The sequence below is a fragment of the Panicum virgatum genome, chromosome 2N, assembly GCF_016808335.1.
Source record: "Panicum virgatum strain AP13 chromosome 2N, P.virgatum_v5, whole genome shotgun sequence".
Classification (NCBI taxonomy): Eukaryota; Viridiplantae; Streptophyta; class Magnoliopsida; order Poales; family Poaceae; genus Panicum; species Panicum virgatum.
Window position 1 is genome coordinate 68,911,729 of NC_053146.1, and position 17,792 is coordinate 68,929,520.

Genomic DNA, 17,792 nt, shown 5'->3' on the forward strand with positions numbered 1-17,792 from the left:
ATGTTAATGAGCAAGCCATCTGTATTCAGAGGCTTCAAGGCTCATCTATCGAAGGGATCAGCTGCTGTCGCTCTGGGGGTTCTCTATCTGAATTTGCCTCTTCTCTGAATTATTCCCCTTTTGCTGTCTACCGTAAGATTGTGATAAATTCCTAGACCCACCTTGGCACTTGGCAGTGGGCCCACCATTTCCCCAAGCTTTACGCTGATTGTCGACAGAGGCACAGTTCTTTTTTTTTAAAAAAAAAGCGTCTGCCACTTTTCCTATCGATTTGTTTTTGGATTTTCTATGCTAAAGGCGACACTATGTTACGCTACGCCTTCTAGGTGTTGCTTACCTAGAAGGAAACAAGGGTTCATCAACAAAAAACAAAAGAAAGGGGAAAAGAGAAACGAGGACTATTATCGTTTTACATGGCACCGCACTGCTTCCACGACGGTCAATAGCATCAATCAACTTGGTGTGCAACCGGACGAAAATCCTGCTGGGCCACCCTATCCGACATGTGCTGTAACTCCTCCAGCTTCCCCTCTCACTTTCTACCGCTACGATTAGCTTGTTGGATCATATCTATGTCATGTCAGTCTCAGCGGCAGCCAGCTTGGAGCGGGGGGAAATCAGCTTCATCTTTCAGTTGGTACACCTTTTGTGACCTGAACGTTTTCATTCAAAACATTATGAGATTCACTTGTACAATAACAAAGCTGCAGATGCAAAATAATGTGTCGCGACTGTAAGAAAATTATTGTCTATGAGAAATGGCTACCTACCTGCTTTCGGTTTCAACAGTGTCAGTGCTCAGCACCGTGGGGGCAGGGGCTTCATCAACAGGTCCCTTGGTGGCGGGGGCAGGGGCTTCATCAGCAGGTCCCTTGGTGGCGGGGGCAGGCACTTCTTCAACTCTCTTTCTAGTGGGGAGAGCTGGGAATGCTTCCTCGAACCGCGCCGAGACAAGTCCCAACGAGAAAGACCCGAACGATCCAAACTCAATATTCTCTTCGGTTGAGGCGGGTGAGGTTATCTGACAGCTATTCAATACCGAGGGATTTCCTTGACCATTGTGAGGAAGTACTATCCCTGACGATGAGGGTGGCCTTGTCTGACTGCCATTCTCAACAAAGTTTCCTACTGCCTGTTTGGTTCCACTGTCTGTTGCTACGTGCTCCTTGAAATCAAGTAAATCTCCACTTGGAACTGGGATCTTGCTTGAATAACCATTCTGTTGCGAACTGGTCTGCATCTTGGGGGATTCATTTTGAGCTGTGGTGTGCTCAGTTTGTGAACTGGAGTATCCTTGCTCAGCTGTGTAGTACTGACGACCAGGTACCCTCTGTCTTTGCTTTCTTTCTCGCACGAGATCTCTTTCAAGCGACATGCGATCCTGGTACGAGTAGTAATTCTAGAAATGAAAATATGAATGACGATCAAATGAATAACCATCTGAAGGTTTTATTATGGATAAATGTACTGACACATGCTTCCTGGTTTATACTGAAACGTACTGCGCCTGTAGCCTACCAAAAATTTAAACAGAGATTTGGTAGTGAAGCTAATCACAACTTAACCGAAACCTTCTACGTATCTGACAAGAATTCTTTATCCTTGGAAGGAAAGAAGGGGTCATGTAGATCATAGCAGACAGTTGGTGCATAATACATAAAGCAAGAACTGAGTGAATCTACTGAAAGCAAAATATACAGTACAAAGAAATAAGATAGCATGCTAAGGGAGTAAGGGTTCTTACCACTTTGGGAATATATGTGCCAGTTCCCCGCGACTTAGGAGAGACACAAAACCAAGAAACAGGATAGTTATCTGAATTAGTCGAAGGAGATGAAGAAAATGCGGAACCGTTGGAGGACAATGGCAAATTCTGCTGCCAAACCACATCCACTTGGGCCTCGACATGTGGTTGCTGAGAGTCATCTCTTGTGCTATGAGAGCAATAAACTGGAGATAATTTCCTTCTCTCGCTGTCAATTGACGACGCTAATGATAAGCCATCGCTAGCATTTAACGTTGATTTGAAGATCATTGTAGGAAACTTGAAAGAATCCTCATTTAGCACCCCAGCTAAACAAGCTTCTTCAAGAGCTGGCAGGATTTCGTCAAAAAAAGACTCCAGGTGGTACTGAACTTTGCGAAGGCATCCCAAGTGCAAATCCAGATCGCCTGAGAGATCCAGCATATTTGATAGCAAGAAGGGTGGGAGTGGAGTTTTATCTGCATGGAGAGCAGTCCAATCTGATTCATTAACAGGACAAGTAGTGGAAAAATCCAAGATATTTGTACTAGTAGAGTTAGTCAATTTATGCAATGGATGGTTAGCGTAAATCTGTTGTGGCAGATGCAATCTACTGATGAGGTGTAAATCTGGCCCTGTTGCATAATTCTCGAAGCACTCTTTAATGTTGCCATTACCATTCTTGCAAGGAAGGGACAACTGGCTGCTCAAACTCGCAAAATATGATGAATTTGCAGTGAAATCAGATGCATATTCTATGAACCAGATTTTATTCCAAGGAAGATCCTGCACAAGACATGGCAGACATCTACCTGAATTCTTATGCGCATCTGTCACACTCAAATCCTTGTCACTTCTGTTTTCACCATCATTCATGCAAGAAGTTTTCAACCTTGATCCATCATCACTAAGTGCAGTTTCAGGACCAAGCAAGGATTGGAATGAACTGTTGCCAATATCTGGTCTTTCTCCCTTTCCATGTCTCTTCAGTGTGTTTGCGAAAATCCCATAAATTTCATTGCGAATGAACTCGGGACATAACTTGAGAATTTGACCAAGCTTTTGTGCTCCAAATGAGAAAGCACTTCGTATGCGATAAAAGTTTGCTGCAGAAAATTAGCATACTTCAATAACACTAATCATAATAACTCTCCATTAAAAGGACTTCTTATACGCATACAGAAAAAAAAATATTATACATGACTACGTGCTACAATACTGAACACAAGCAATTCTTTTGATAGAAAATGGAATACACACAACACACACACACACACACACACTCTCTAAGACACGCGCACGCGCGTGCACCATACACACAAAACTGTAAGCAAATAGTAAGGCGAAACAGTAGACAATACAGAATAAAATGCTTTATTCTAACCTTTACTGACACTTCTGCCAAGATTATTGTTGCCCTTGAGTGGATCAATTATGTTCAAAAACTTCTGGCGAAATTGTGTGTTATATTCACCAGACTCGTTTGGAACAACAACAAGTCTATCTAGAAAGCCTTCAACGAACTCCTTGTCAAGCAATAATTCATCTTGTCCTGCTGTAGGCTCAACTGCAAGTGGCATTTGTTAATAATTAGACCAAAGATCACGACATGCCGATTCCTTAACAAGATAAAATAATACAAGAGCACAACTCACCAATTAAGTTTGGCAATTGCGATAAATCAACAGGACCATTTAAGCTAATTCCATACTTGTCCCAGTCAAACTTGCTAAAATATTCCAAAAACCTATAAAAGGCCTATCAAGTACAGCAGGTAAAATGCAAAACATTTAGTTCACATCTTGCATAAAGCAGATTGTAAGAAGTCAAAACGAAGCTCGGGCTTGTAAAATTTACCTCCACAGGACCATGCAGAGATTTGTGGAACATGTTGAATATGTAAAGAACAAGTGTTTCCAATGCATAAGTCGATATGAGTCCATGATGAGCTCCTAATATGCGGCTTTCATGGTAACACCAAGCCTTGATTAACATAATGCTCCTTTTGAACAAATGGTTTTTTCCAACCCGACGGTCAACCTGAAGCAGTAACATTAATTAGTTCAATCTAGTGTTTTTCAAACTGAAAAAAATTAATTGCAGCAAACAATTCAAGCTTGCATTTACTTACCAGCTCAAGAAAACAGAATGTGGATATACCGCCCATCTGGTTGAAAGAGACATCCACAACAATGTTCTCAATAACACATTTCATGAGCTTAACCTGGTTGAAGGACAAAAATCAAACTTACTGTGGGTTGTAAAAAAATATGCCTCAACTTTATCTCCAATAAAACAACAATGTGTCTCAACTACTTTGATATTAAGTGGGTTAAACATATAATGCAGAAGTAGGAATATATACCTCAGCGTTGATGAAGTGCAAGCCTGTTAATTTGAACTCGGCATCACAGTTCTCCTGCTCAGACTCGAGTACAGCACGTACATCATTAATGAATGTACTGTTTAACCACGTGTTCCCCAGTACGGTTATATCAACGTCACCATCGGGGAGATAAGTCCTCAGAGGGACTGATCCAAATGCAAATACCTGCATTATGATAAAACAAAAGTAGCATTATTTCATCAGAAAATGTGGTAATGGGTCAAAAGAAAGGAGAAAATGTGCTGCACACAAATAGCAAATCAACTAAGAAGAAAATGTGCTGCACACAAACAGCAAATCAACTAAGAAGAAAATGTGCTGCACACAAACAGCAAATCAACTAAGAAAATGTGCTGCACACAACAGCAAATCAACTATGAAAAATGCTACATGCACTTCAATCGGACAGTTAAAACATGTCATCCATATTATTAACTATAAACAAGAATTGTACAAAAAGTAAAAAAAAGAAGAAGAATTATACAGTTGAGGAGCGCCATGCAGCCATACACACGCACTCGAAGCCAACAAGATGTGACATGGCACAATGGTGTCGAGACAGTTTCCTGTGCCTTCTCGGTTCAGGCACGTGATGAACTGCCCACAAATGCAGTGAAAAGCGTCACAGCTCACCTACGCATGCACGTAGATTGTGAACACGAGGAACCAGCACAGACATGATCACAACTTGGAGTTTACTATTTTGGGGGCGGTAAAAGGTTTGACCCATCCCTCGCACGATGCCCATGGACGGATAGTGCTACCTTTATCTGAAGATATGGAGCAAGCTGCTACGGCACACGCAACAGGGGGTCCAGTCCACGACCGCAAGGCCTAGAAAGACTTATAATCGTTCCTAGAAACGTTGTAATCGCCTGCTTAACAAAACTTGTACTTGCGCTATAGCAACAGGGTAAAAGCAAAAGCAACAGAGATATGACCCAATTACCCAACTGTAAGAGGACAGGAAGATCCTTCACAAAAAAAAAAAATACTGGCCACATGATGTTACTTGGTGACACAACTGAGACTAACAACTGATGAATGATTATATTAGTAAAAAAGTTGACATTATAAAAAGACCATGGTTGGTATAGAAAGAGGATTACTAAACAGGTTAGCCCTAATCCCAATCGCACGGACTGATTAGCTCTAATCCCAATAAACAGACAGATTATCCCAAATCCCAATCCTAAACCTAGTGGCCAGATGTCAGGTGGGAAAGCTACAGGAGCACGGCAAGCAACTGTGGAGCAGTACACTACACGGCGGCTGTGTAGGTAGCGGAGGCACGCATGACGTGGCGATGGACGGATGCGTCGTGTCTTTTGTATAAAGACACGGAGATAGCTACGGCCTACACTACAGTGACTGCACTCCACGTCAGACAGCAAATCGGCCGCTTAAGAATAAGAACACGGGTAAAAAGTAGTACGCCATCGCAAAAAAAAAAGAGTCTAGTACGAGAAAATTACTTGCGACATGATGTGACAACTGATAGTCAAGATGGAAACAGTAAAATAAGACCATTCAGGATAAGCATAATAAGAATATTACCCCTAATCTAATCACACCGCCTCGGCCCCCCAGGCCCAGGCGATGCGAAAGCGACCGGCGTTCGTGCAGTAGGCGGCGATTACGAATCCGAGTAAGCAGCGGCAGGCATGGCTTCCGGGAGTGGAAGCAGCACGGCCGCACGACACGGAACGGGAAACTAAAACCCCCTTTTTCTCCTCCCAAAGCCGAAGCGCTGAACGCGATGCGGCCGCGCGAACCCGAGGCGCGGCGGCCGGACAGGGACTCAGCGAGGAACGTACAGGCGCCCCGAGAGGATAGCGGCTAGCGCACGTGCGTGAGGTTCCGTGGGGGAGGGAGGGACAGGGACACGCATCACCTCGCAGCCGACGGAGGAGCCGATGAGGCGCTTGAGGTAGCCGATGACGTCCTGGCGGCGGCGCTCCGCCTCCTGGGTGGGGTGCACGCGCAGCAGCACCTCGCCGGCCGCCGCCTCCGCCGCGCGCATCGCGTCCCGCCGGATCATCGACGGCGGCGGCGCCCTCCTCGCCATCACCGCCGCCAGCGTCTCCCTCTCCCCGCCGTTGCCACTGGAGCCAACGACGCCGGTGGCGCCGCCACCGCCACCCCTCCCCCACGGGAACCCCCGCCCGCCATCGGCGCCGGGCACGAACCAGCCGCCGCCGCCGTAGTACGCCATTGGAACTCGACTCGGAGAAGGAGCGGGCGGTGGAATCCGGGAGGAATCGAATCGGAAGGAAAGCGCTGCGGAATCCAAGGGGTTTGGCCCCTCCGCGGCGGCAGGAAATTCTTCTTTTTTTTTGTTGACTAAATTTCGCCCCCTATTCCTCTGGGGCCCGGTCTGGAGTTGGTTTGGGTCGTTGGGTTGTGCCTGCGTTGTCTCTGATCTGTTTGTCCCTCCGAGGTCAGTCAGAATAGCCTCCTTGTGGCTTGTGGGGCACCCGCCTGCCCCTGCTTATATAGCCGACCTGCCTGCCTGCGGCTTCATCATATTTATCTCCACTCCATCCACCCTTTTTTGTTTTTTTCTTATACGATTTGTTAGTGTGTGGACAAAGCAATGATGTAGATGACTGCCAAAACAGGGGGCTGGGGGGTTGGACAGGGCTCATGTATGTATGCTGCCATTGTTTCATACCGTAAATGTGTTTCTATGCCAAGAGATGGAGCAATGGATATTGCACCAAAGTGTCTCGGTAAATGAGTTCCATTTAGCAAAGATCTTTCAAGAATATAAGAGAATTCTATTGCTTATGCCGTACCGATGACATACTAGAAAATTAACATTGTGGCTATTCCCCGCTTTTGCCTGGTATCTATATGACATCCAAATAAACCGTTATGTGGCGTAACGTCCTAGATATGCTAGTGTTACTATGACTTCGGAATTGGATCAAGCGAACACGACAACTTTAGTAGTTAGCCGGTAGTACTGTAACCGGATCGCCTTTTTGTCGGGTACCAACGGCTATGCTGATATGGCAATAGCATTTATATGTTGTATCTGAGTTCAAGTATTTTGGCGGTTTCCTTAACCAATCCATTTGCTAAGATGATTACGTAGACACCGCTCCTCTTTTAATTTGTCGCTTTTGCATTTACACCTTTGTACGAGTCAACTTAAACAATATATATGTCAATATATCGTGTAACTAGCGAGCAGAATCCTTATTACCGACAAATGTAGACTTTTATCTTTGACAAGTGGCACATGTTTGGATTTACACAAATACATAACACACCCATCTATTATTACTTTGCATATATACTCTCTACAAAAAAAATGAAAGTATGTATTAGCTCTTGCAAATTACTCAATACTCATGCATGATTGAAAATTCCATGAATATACAGCAGAACAAATTTGTGACTAATTTAAAGCGGAGTGCTGAAGTTCAGGCATAACATCGGTGCAGTTTGTACTGCTAATCATGCGTCGAGCTTCTCCTTTAGACTGTACCATCAGGTGAACCCGTCCCTGAAAATCCTTTTATAGCAACTATTGATGACTGCTAACTTACGATGCATAGTAGGCAGTGCATTGATCCACATCCTTTGGCATTCAAACCTGAGTAAATAATATAATGGTAAAACAACAGGTAAATATTAATAAACAATGAGTGAAACCGAAGTTGAAAACGGGGAATATACTATATGCCACCGCGGAAGAACAGGGTTGCTCAGCACTTTTGTTCCGGCGGTCCATGATCTCGGAGAGAAAAAAAAATTGGGTGGCAGTTGCTGAAGATAAACCGGAAAAACGGACGAGAGGTCACCCACTGCATTCAAGGACTGCTATAATAGTACAGAGATATCCATCTTCTAAAAGAAGTATGGAATCTCATTTATTCCCTGCTATTATATCATGAGCAAATCCAAGGGATGTATATTTATAATTTTCTTAAAGAACAGTGGATGTGTATGATGCAATGCAATACATATAGTATCTTATTATTTAATTTGTTGTTCTCCAACGTTAGTTTTTTTCCCCCTAGTACGAGCTGCTGTATATATTTTGGATCCCAGTTGAGAATGTTACGGGCCGGTTGAACAAAATGAAAATATGGAACCATATTTAGAGGCTAGCCATGGGATTGGGACGTCAGAAATCTCGAGCATGGGTGGGCCCAGTCTACGCGCTTGTGTCGTCGCCCTCTCTCTCTCCAAAAAGTCAGACTGACAGGTCAGCACTCGTGGGCCCGCTTCGGTTCGTGGGCCAGTGACCCCGGAACAGCATCGCAGTTCGTCGCTGGCGGTCAGATAGTGGCTGCGACCGCGTACACTCTACACGCGGCACCCGCCGGCCGGCGGCCGGCCGCCGGTTTTTGTTGGGATCTGCACACGCTACACATAGAGAGAGCAAATGAATGTTTCTCTCAAGTGATATACATTAGCCGTTTGTTTCTTGATGAATTCTTATCATAGCGGACGGAGAGTTAGCTAGCGAGGACTTCAACACTTTGGCTAGTTAGGGTGCTCACTGACAGATTCTGATTTGTGAAACAATGACTAGGATTTTCGTTGGCCTGTCAACTTTACAGCGTACGTATGTAATCTCACGCAAATAAAGCATATCCAATCAATTCTAGCTTTATTTAGCTCTGAGCTACAAGCAAAGAACCCTTTTTGTTGTGCCTTAACAAAAAGAGGGGCAATAAACACGCTAGATACATACTACCCATAGTAATCCAGACAAAAACTAAAAGAAAAGGGAACCCTTGAGTCTTGAATCTCTTTTTCGTTTTGTTTTGTCTTTTTGGTTTCTTGTTTCTTAGGCAGCATATATAAAGTTATTTGTGACTTTGTGAGCGAGCCTCGTCAGAGCTGATATGAATAATTCCGTGTCAACTTGTTTTTATTATAAAACGTATCCCGTGTAAAGCTGCACTGGAGCTGTGTAGCTACAATGCTTGAAGATGATCTATTTCAGGCATGTGGTAGGGCCAGGGCCATGCAGGACAAACGGGATGGCCCGGAGGGGCAGCCTTCCATGCATGTACTTTTGTGATCCCTTCTGAACTTCTGATTGCGCCAAAATAAAACAGTCCCAAGTTGAGCATGCATGCATGTATGGGCCCACAGTACGTCTCAAAAGCTAAAGAGAGATCGATACAATTTAAGTTGGCGGACTGCCACCGCCAAGAAAAAAGTTTAAGTACGGGGAGTGACTGCCAATAAAAATAGTTTAATTGGACGTGTCATACCGCCAAAAAATAGAATTTACTTGACGTATTTGAAATTTTAACGATGCTCCGATTAATTGGCCGCCAAGAAAATAATCATTGGCAGTCTGCTGCCAAGTATATCGAATCTTCCTTAACTCTCTGTACTTGGTGGGTTTTGCTTGGCGGTCGGCCGCCAAGAACATTATATTTACCTTGGCGGTTTACCTATGTTCGTTGGCAGGTTTCAACCCCGATGTAAATCTAGTTTCTGCTACTGTAGCTATAGACAGTGACAGCAACCGGATATCCTCGTTGTGAAGATGGAGAAAGAGAGAGATGTCCTGTACTTGTGTCAGATGGCAGTGGCGGAGCTGGGATTTCAGAGTTGGGTATTCCCATCTCAAACAAAAAAGACTAGTCCAAAACTATATAAAATAGTTTATAGGTAAAAACTATACAAAAAGACTAATCACAAACATGTCATGTACTTATAACTGGTCACAATGTGGTCAATTGATTGTATTAGAATATTTCGATAGCTAAGAAGCATGTGTATAGGTTTGATGTATATTTGGTTTGGTGTAGAAAAGTTAGGTACTCCTAGGAATACCTAGGCATCAATGTGGCTCCGCCGTTGTCAGATGGTGACGATGGACCTTCACTTTATCCGGAGGCAGTGTCCGGACGGCTCTTGCACCACGACTTGTGCCCCCGAGCAGGAGGCAAGCACACCAAGGCAAAACACATGGCCGCAGCCTCTCTCACGCTTTCCCGATCGATATCCAAAGAATTTTAGTTTATTTGCATCCAGATTTATGCCATCCTTCATTTTTCTTCTTGCAGGAGCCATCCTTCATTTTTCTTCTTGCAGGAGCAAGACCTATATATTGCATCCATTATATTTTATTTGCATCAAAAGGTTTATGAAAAGTGCGTACTCCTACGAGTTTTCACAGAGACAGACTGACAGAGACACAGAGACAGAGACACACTATTATTATTGATCAACTAGACTAATTATGATTAGACAGCATGGAGGTGGCCGTAAGTAGTGGATCGGTCTCTCGGACATGACACACCTGTCGATCGATCTTAATTATGGGAATATAATCAAAGCAGGGATGCCGTTGTGCCCAGGGAAATAAAATAAATCGTGCAACATACCAGCCAGCGGGTCGCGTGGAGTCAGCTCGGCGCCGTCACTCCATTGGGTCGGGCCGTCGGGTGAGCCAGCCCTACTGTTGTAACCTGAAACAGACAACCAGTCGCTTTCGACACCCAGAAGGCGTATTTACTGGGTGTCGCTTTCCTTTCCTGCCGTGTACTGTGTCTGTGCATGGGACAGGGCCACTCCGATCCGAGCAGTGGGGCTGAGGAATATCAGTCACTTTCGGAATCTATCTGACACTGACAGTGTATACAACTACAAGCACTTGGAAAAGATAAGAGAAAAGTACACAGCACCTCCGAGTCCATCATAAAATAAGTGAAACATCACCTAAATAAACTAGCTTATTCTATTTTCCACACTAGCTCCAAAACAATGAAGAATGTATCTGTCGGCCTGGCGTATAGTACATACTAGTACTGTGGTTCAATTATGTACATAGTGTGGCACACTGTGAGAGAGATGTACAAAGTGGTTATGATGTAGATTTTGATCTGATCTGTTCAATGCATGTGTTGGGAGACGGAGCAATCAACTTTGCACAAAAAACAGCATTGTTGATATATACATTGATTCCCGCAAAGATCTTGCCAAAGCAAGAAAGCTTCTGGTGTAGGGGAGATTACGGAATTTCTTAGGCCTATAAAAAAATAGACATACTGCCAGTTCAAAAGGGATATATACATAATACTTTATGAGACAATCTGTTATACAGACTATACCAACGTTACTAGCATCTCCAAATTGGATTGAGAGAATGAGCGATCTCGGCAAACGTTAGCAGCTATTAGAGCATCTCCAGCGATGACCCTCAAATCGGACCCTCTACTTGTTGAGTGCCGTGTTTAGTTGCGCTCCGTAAAGTTTTTAAAAAGGCATCTTTCTATGTTTGAAGTACTAAACATAGATTAATCACAAAATAAATTACAGAACTCGTCTGTAAATCGCGAGACGAATGTAATGAGCCTAATTAATTCGCCATTAGAGGTTGTTTACTGTAGAATTAATGTAGCAATTTAGCGTCTGATTACGGCCTAATTAGGTTCATTAGATTCGTCTCGCGATTTACAGGCAGCAGTCGCAATGCGTTTTTTATTTCGTCTAGATTTAAATCTCCATGCAGGTGCCGGAATTTTTTTTTTGGAATTTTGATTTTTGGAACTAAACGGGGCCTAAAGACTCTATTTTTGGAGGGCTAGTTTTTAACCTAAACTCCAGATTCTATTTTTGAAGCAATGAGCAAATTTAAAATGAGAACTTATTCTTTAAAGAATGAGCCGGCAAATCCTCGAAATTGATCAAGTCACCACTTGTGCCTCGCTGGCTACGAAAAGGTCGCATACCATTGAAAGCACAACGCCGTTAAATATTATAATATTCGATCTCACATGGAGTCGAACTCAGGACTTTATGTGCTACCTAGTCTCTTGTAACCACTAGGCTATATGCTCTTTCGCATTCAACCCTCCTATTCTGGTGTGTATCAACCCGCGAAAAATGGACGGCGGCTACTGAAGAAAAGATGGAAACGGACGGGTGGCACAGGTCACTTTTTTTTAATGGTCGGCACTGGTCACTTAATCCAAGGGCTGTCATAATATCAAAAATGTTATCTATATATATCATGAGAGGATATTGGGACACATTAGTTCATTATTAAAAGATATGGCGGCATCTATTGGATTATTTAAAATAAATAAAATAAAATTTGGCCTAATTTAACATATATGATAATATAAAATATACGTGGGCGCTTGCAGCATGTCGCCTAGCAGGTTTTTATATGTTAATTAAATTATACGCTGATAAGTCATCTATAGGAGACAGGGCGTAAACATGTAACACGTTTAACATAATACTTTTGCATTTGCTGAATAGTATTGGAGTGTGTTTCGAGGATTTCTTTTTCTTTGCTTTTGCTATAACAACGAATTCACCGTTCAAATGGGCATTCATTTTGTTTATTATCTACATACAGTTATTTCTTGAGAGTTGATCGTTGTCAAAGTTACAGCGGCAATCTCTAATTGCCTGGGCGTTGGATCCTTTTCTCTTGTCTGTTGCAGCCGAGGCGGGCATGCACCACCGTCGTGAGGTGTCACAAGTCACAACTGCCACCGATCGCCCCTTTCCGTCGCTACTCCGGCCGCGATCACTTACTCACCCCTAGCTTCATTATGTATAGAGTTCAGCTCAGCTCAGCTTTCCCAATCCCCATTGACAGCTCAGCTCAGCTTCATATGTACTGTATAGGCTAATCAGAGAAAAGGGAGTACTCTAGACGATAGTCGATTGCTGCTGCTGAGTGCTGAATATGAGCGATAGATACTGCCCTCGGCTGTATCTTCGTGAATCCGGCTAGCCTAGCTTCTCTCTTTGCTAGCGTCCGTTCGGCCAAACCTCCACGTGCTGCCAAAGAGGTTGCAGAAATTTTGGCAAGTAGTAGTGCAAAATAAGGTATAGGTCTTGGTCCATATTGATATAAGATCTCTCTTTCGATTCTAAACTTGCCTTTCGTTGTGCATTTCTCATTTACATTTAGTACTGTACTCGCTAGCTAAAATGTGTGCAAGACATTTCTCTTCAGCTACTGCTGAAACAACGCGCAGTTCACACGTAATTGGCTACTGTCAGCGTCATCAAAAGATAACACTAAAAATTAGCATAGCAACACAAAAATGTACACATTCCCAAAAGTGTAACTCATGATTGTTAGGTCTACAACAAAGCTAAAAACAGATGGAGAAAAAGGAATTCTGCAAATCCAATCACTCGGTGCCCGCTCAACCCCCTAACTTGAAACAACCATAACACACAGAAGATGAACCCAAAACAAACATATCAATGTTTCTACAGAATCAGCCACCCCAATGACAACAATTCACAACCCAACAAGGTTAACTAGATATAACAAATTGAATAAAAAGAATAGGCCTACCATGAAGGAGGAAGCAGTTCAAGGATGTCAACTATGAACAAAAGAACTCTAAATGAAACGAAAGCATGTTGGAAGGCCGATGTATAGTATAACTAGAAGGTGCTATTGCTTTCACCTGCAGATATAGAGCTGCCCTCCGACTTCACCACAACCTCTGCCTCTGACTTCACAGCCACTGACCCTTTGCCAATGTCTAGCCCCTGGAGCCGCCCAAGTGAATCTTGCTGCATCATATCCGAGAGGGAATTGGGTGGGTGGGACAGCATTTGGTGGCTCGGGACACTGGGAGGAGGCTGTTGGAAATGAGGCGGCAGCTGAATATTTCCGTGGTGTTGAACTCCATGTTGCTCTGAGAGCTGGAAGAATGAAGGGCTGTACGTGACATGCTGCATTCCCATACTGTACGGTTCATTGGACTTTGACATCTCACCCGTTGCTATCTTAAGCCTCTCAACTTCCTGCTTCAGTGCGTCGTTTAGAGCTGCAAAGGTGTGTATTTCCGTCAGTAAATAACACAAAATCATCTCAGGATCACTGCAATGCTTGCAGATTTTTACAGATTGTTCAAGCACTATCCAGCTAACCATGTGTGAAATGAGATGAAATGGTATAGCTCCTGAAACAATGCCTCTGTTTTTTTGCCAAGTCTATGGTCCGCACTGGAATGCTTAACAAAAAGAACTCCCAACCATTTGCTAAGTTATCTGGTCTGCCTAATATGAGGCTAGGCTGCAACAATGAGACATCATCCTACACAAACTTGTTGTGAAAAAGTTAAAGACTCACCATCACGCAACTGAGCCTGCTGCTCCATGGCCTGCAACCTTATCTTGAGCTCTGCATTTTCCGCAGAAAGTCCAGTTGTGTCTCTCTGCCCAGCAAAACACAACAGTGTGAAGGATATCAAGAAATTTAATACAAAAGATGTGGACATAATAAATTGCTAGTCCTGCTCCGAGATTCGGAGAACAGAAGCAGTCCAGTAAAATATACTGGAAAATACTGAATCAAAATTTAAAGTTGCAGCATAATATTAACTGAGTAATAAGGTGCCATTGAACAAGAATGGGTGGATCATTGGGGATAGTATAGTTGCCAAAACCAACAGATACTCAAAAAAAATTTACTGTCACATACTGACTATCACCACTCAAATATCCAATCCTTGAGAAAACCATATAAAACAACCCCAACTAATATTTTCCCTTATCACTGCACGTGGCATTACTCAACACACACCATGATCACATAAATTATCCTACCATGTGTTCTCATGGTCATGGCATGTGCATCAGTTCAAGGAAAATCCTGTTCTGACTGGTGAAGTGGTGATTTGTAAAGCAATTGGAATTTGACTCATACAGGTTACAAGTATGAACTATGGTGTGTAGCTGGTTGCACACCATAGATAAAATTGAAATGTCATTATGAACTGAAACCAAATGAAGTGAACACAGTTAGGCAGTACATGAGACAAACAGAAAAATGAGACGTACCTGGAATAGCGTCAGCTGTGCTGAAAGAGTAGTAGCCTCTGTCTGAAGAGTTTGAACCTTCCGCTCTAGTTCTGTTATATATCGAGCCTTTCTTTCCTTTGACCGAGCTGCAGATTGTCTATTTGCTATGATTCTGCACCAAACCAAGCTCAGGAACTCAATAGACACTCTTTTGAAATACAGGCAGCTAATACAGCAAGCTGGTTCAGATGATTTGGGTAAAATAATAAAGTTCAAACAGCTGACTTGGGCAGATGATGCAGTCAAAAAATATTAGGATGATTTAGGTCAGAACATAATAATTAATAAAGTTCAACTAGTGGACTCAGACAGACTAATATGGTAAGATAATTACATTCAAACCATTGACACGAACAGATAAAGTTAACTTGCTAAGTTCGACTGTGATTGGTATGAATACAAAATTCAGTCTGCCTACGCTCCACTGCTCCAGCTACTTAACAGAATCGTCTCCTTGCACATTCTTCTGACTGTCTTTCTAAATTTCAAGGTAAAACTGCACAAAAACGGAATAAAATTCAGAGCAACTGCAGCTCTGGGAAATGAACCAAAAGATGGTTGTTCCACAGCAGGAAGCCAAACATTAGTAAATTCCAAATAAAAACATACTAACTTCAACAAGTTTAAAGGCACTCATGCTGAAAAGAAAACCAATCAAAATCTCAATTGAAGTTCGGTTGCATATGTTAGCAGCTGTAGTTAAAGTAGCTGTCATTTGATGATGTTTCATAATGCAAATGAATATCTATGTTATCATTGTTATATAGCACTACTTCAATTAAAATCACGAATCACCTGACATTACATAAGCATATCATTGAGGAAACATTACAGAAATCAATGCATGGCTGCAACCAGGGGCAATTGCACCAGCCAGTACAAGTGTACCCCTAAATTATAAATCCAGATATCACAAAGCTTCCTTGTAGCAAAGTTTTGGGAAATACTATTGCGCAGTGTAGTTAACTGAAACAGGAGACATAGCAATGCAGTACCAACATTCACCCAACTTCATTTAACATCTTGCCATCTTGGAGTGTCTTAGGCATGAAACATGAAATAATAGAAACACCTTCCCAGCAGGGAGCCAATACCAACTACATTCTTATTTAATGTGACAATTTCCCGCCATTCCCTGCCTCTCTCTAATTTAAGAATTTATTCAACAGCTAACAACATAAAATAGCCTTCAGGGCGGAGTAGCAATATACCTAATAAAATACAATAATACATTGATAATACCAATGTTTATGCGAGAAAATTTTTCTTATAATATCTTCCTTGTATCAAGGATTACCACAACAGAAGTGTATCATTGATAATTATTACCAAAGTCAGGGTGGAGAGCAAACATGGTAAACAACGTCACAAGTAAAACACTATATCAAAAACATATGAATCCCATAGCTTGGCCCTAGTACAAAGTTGAGAAGCAATATCTAACCATCTCCGATGTATATTTAATATACACACCAAAGAGGGAAACAGATACCAATTTACAAGTACGCCACGCTAATTTATTGAACATGCTTGGAGGGAGGACCCTAAATGCGTGTAACAGTAAGTTCAGTGTGGAAAGAAGGTTGTAAAGATAACCAATGTCGTATCCCTCTCTTTATGTAAGAATAAACAAGCTTTGTGGACCAAGACACTAGCCAACCAAAGGAAAACTGACATATTGGAGGACCTATGCCATAAAATCAATTCAAATCGGTCGTATCCCGCCTCTCTTGACCTCTGCCTTCTGCCTATTTAAGACTAAATGACACGAGGTACCTTTACAGACTAAGCGCTAGCCGGCAAAGCAAAAAAATGGCATTTCAGTACTCTTATGGGTGCTTGCTTTGCTTTCACTTGGAAAGAAACTTTGGTAAGCAACAACGGTAACGTAGCTATATCCGATTCAGTTAGTCAGCTTACTGCAGCCCAATCCTATAAGCTGCCTTTCACTACCCTTGATGCAGACCACAAGTCCCAACTATCGGCAAGGCCCACAGGTGGCAATGCTTCTTCTTTTTTCTCCTACCGATACACAATTTGGAAGCACTTAAACCCCAATCTATCAGTAGATCACAAAAAGTAAGAGCCATCTCATCTGCAATCCTACCTAACACCAACTACCAACTGGAGTCGTAGCTAGTAGCCTCCGAATGCGAGGATGTTGAATTGGAAGAAAAGGCGTCACCTTTTGGCGCGCTTGGGGTCGATGGCGGCGAGCTCGGCGAGCTGCTTGGAGGACATGGCCTTCTTGGCCTCCATGACCTCGCCGAAGACCCCTCCAGCGCCGTCCTGCTGGCCCCCCGTCCCGCCGCCGGCGGGCCCCATTCCGAAGCCGTCGAAGGAGGCGCTGTGGCGGTGCTTGGCGGGGCGCGGCGGCGAGGAGGTCTCGGCGGCGCGGTCGCGGTCGGCGCCGGCGATCTTGTCCATGTCCATGAAGGTGGAGAAGAGGTCGTCCTCGGAGCCGATCTCGTCGAAGCCGGCGCCCCCGCCGGCGCCCAGGTCGTCCGGGAAGCGGAAGGCCACCTCAGATCTGGCGCGGCGGTGATGGCCCACGCGCGGCGCGGGCAGGCCGCCGCCTGGCTGCTGCGGCGCCCCGCCCGGAACAGGCGGGAGCGGGCAGGGCAGGTTGAGGTTGGGGCTCCGCCCCGGCGAGCGCTGCGGCGGGTCGCCGGGCTTGGGCGGCATCGCCATTGCGCCGGGCAGGTCGTCTGTCTGCTGCTGGCTCTCCTCTCTGGTCGGCTGCGCGTAACAGTAGTTGTCTGGGTCGGGGAGTGGCTACTGCGCGCTAGGCTAGGCTTGACAGTGGCGTCGGTGTTGGGTTCTGAAAGGAGAGTGGAG

At 43.8% G+C, this 17,792-nt stretch overlaps 2 protein-coding genes across 2 annotated transcripts; both read right to left on the reverse strand.

The window, feature by feature from the left end:
• Positions 1-235: 235 nt before the first annotated feature.
• On the reverse strand, positions 236-6,345 carry LOC120662969. The gene is made up of 10 exons (XM_039942012.1): positions 6,025-6,345; positions 4,110-4,295; positions 3,876-3,968; positions 3,602-3,784; positions 3,400-3,502; positions 3,129-3,311; positions 2,557-2,850; positions 1,745-2,223; positions 771-1,399; positions 236-653 (listed from the first exon to the last, which is right to left on the reverse strand). The coding sequence occupies exons 1-10, from the start codon at positions 6,343-6,345 to the stop codon at positions 587-589; spliced, it is 2,538 nt and encodes an 845-aa protein (XP_039797946.1). The 3' UTR covers positions 236-586.
• Positions 6,346-13,178: 6,833 nt separating this feature from the next.
• On the reverse strand, positions 13,179-17,772 carry LOC120662178 (transcription factor RF2b-like). Its single transcript, XM_039941299.1, has 4 exons — positions 17,140-17,772; positions 14,934-15,066; positions 14,224-14,308; positions 13,179-13,918 (listed from the first exon to the last, which is right to left on the reverse strand). Exons 1-4 carry the CDS (start codon positions 17,643-17,645, stop codon positions 13,530-13,532), a joined length of 1,113 nt encoding a protein of 370 aa, XP_039797233.1. The 5' UTR covers positions 17,646-17,772; the 3' UTR covers positions 13,179-13,529.
• Positions 17,773-17,792: the final 20 nt, after the last annotated feature.

What these genes read in the sequence shown, in the direction of transcription:
- LOC120662969 (XM_039942012.1), bottom strand. Translation starts at nt 6,345, where the DNA reads ATGGCGTACTACGGCGGCGGCGGCTGGTTCGTGCCCGGCGCCGATGGC. An exon ending in GCTCCTCCGTCGGCTGCGAG is followed by an intron (nt 4,296 to 6,024) that starts GTGATGCGTGTC and finishes ATCATAATGCAG; the next exon opens with GTATTTGCATTTGGATCAGT. An exon ending in TGGCAGAAGTGTCAGTAAAG is followed by an intron (nt 2,851 to 3,128) that starts GTTAGAATAAAG and finishes AATTTTCTGCAG; the next exon opens with CAAACTTTTATCGCATACGA.
- LOC120662178 (XM_039941299.1), bottom strand. Translation starts at nt 17,645, where the DNA reads ATGGCGATGCCGCCCAAGCCCGGCGACCCGCCGCAGCGCTCGCCGGGG. An exon ending in CACAGCTGACGCTATTCCAG is followed by an intron (nt 14,309 to 14,933) that starts GTACGTCTCATT and finishes TTTGCTGGGCAG; the next exon opens with AGAGACACAACTGGACTTTC. An exon ending in GCAGGCTCAGTTGCGTGATG is followed by an intron (nt 13,919 to 14,223) that starts GTGAGTCTTTAA and finishes ACACCTTTGCAG; the next exon opens with CTCTAAACGACGCACTGAAG.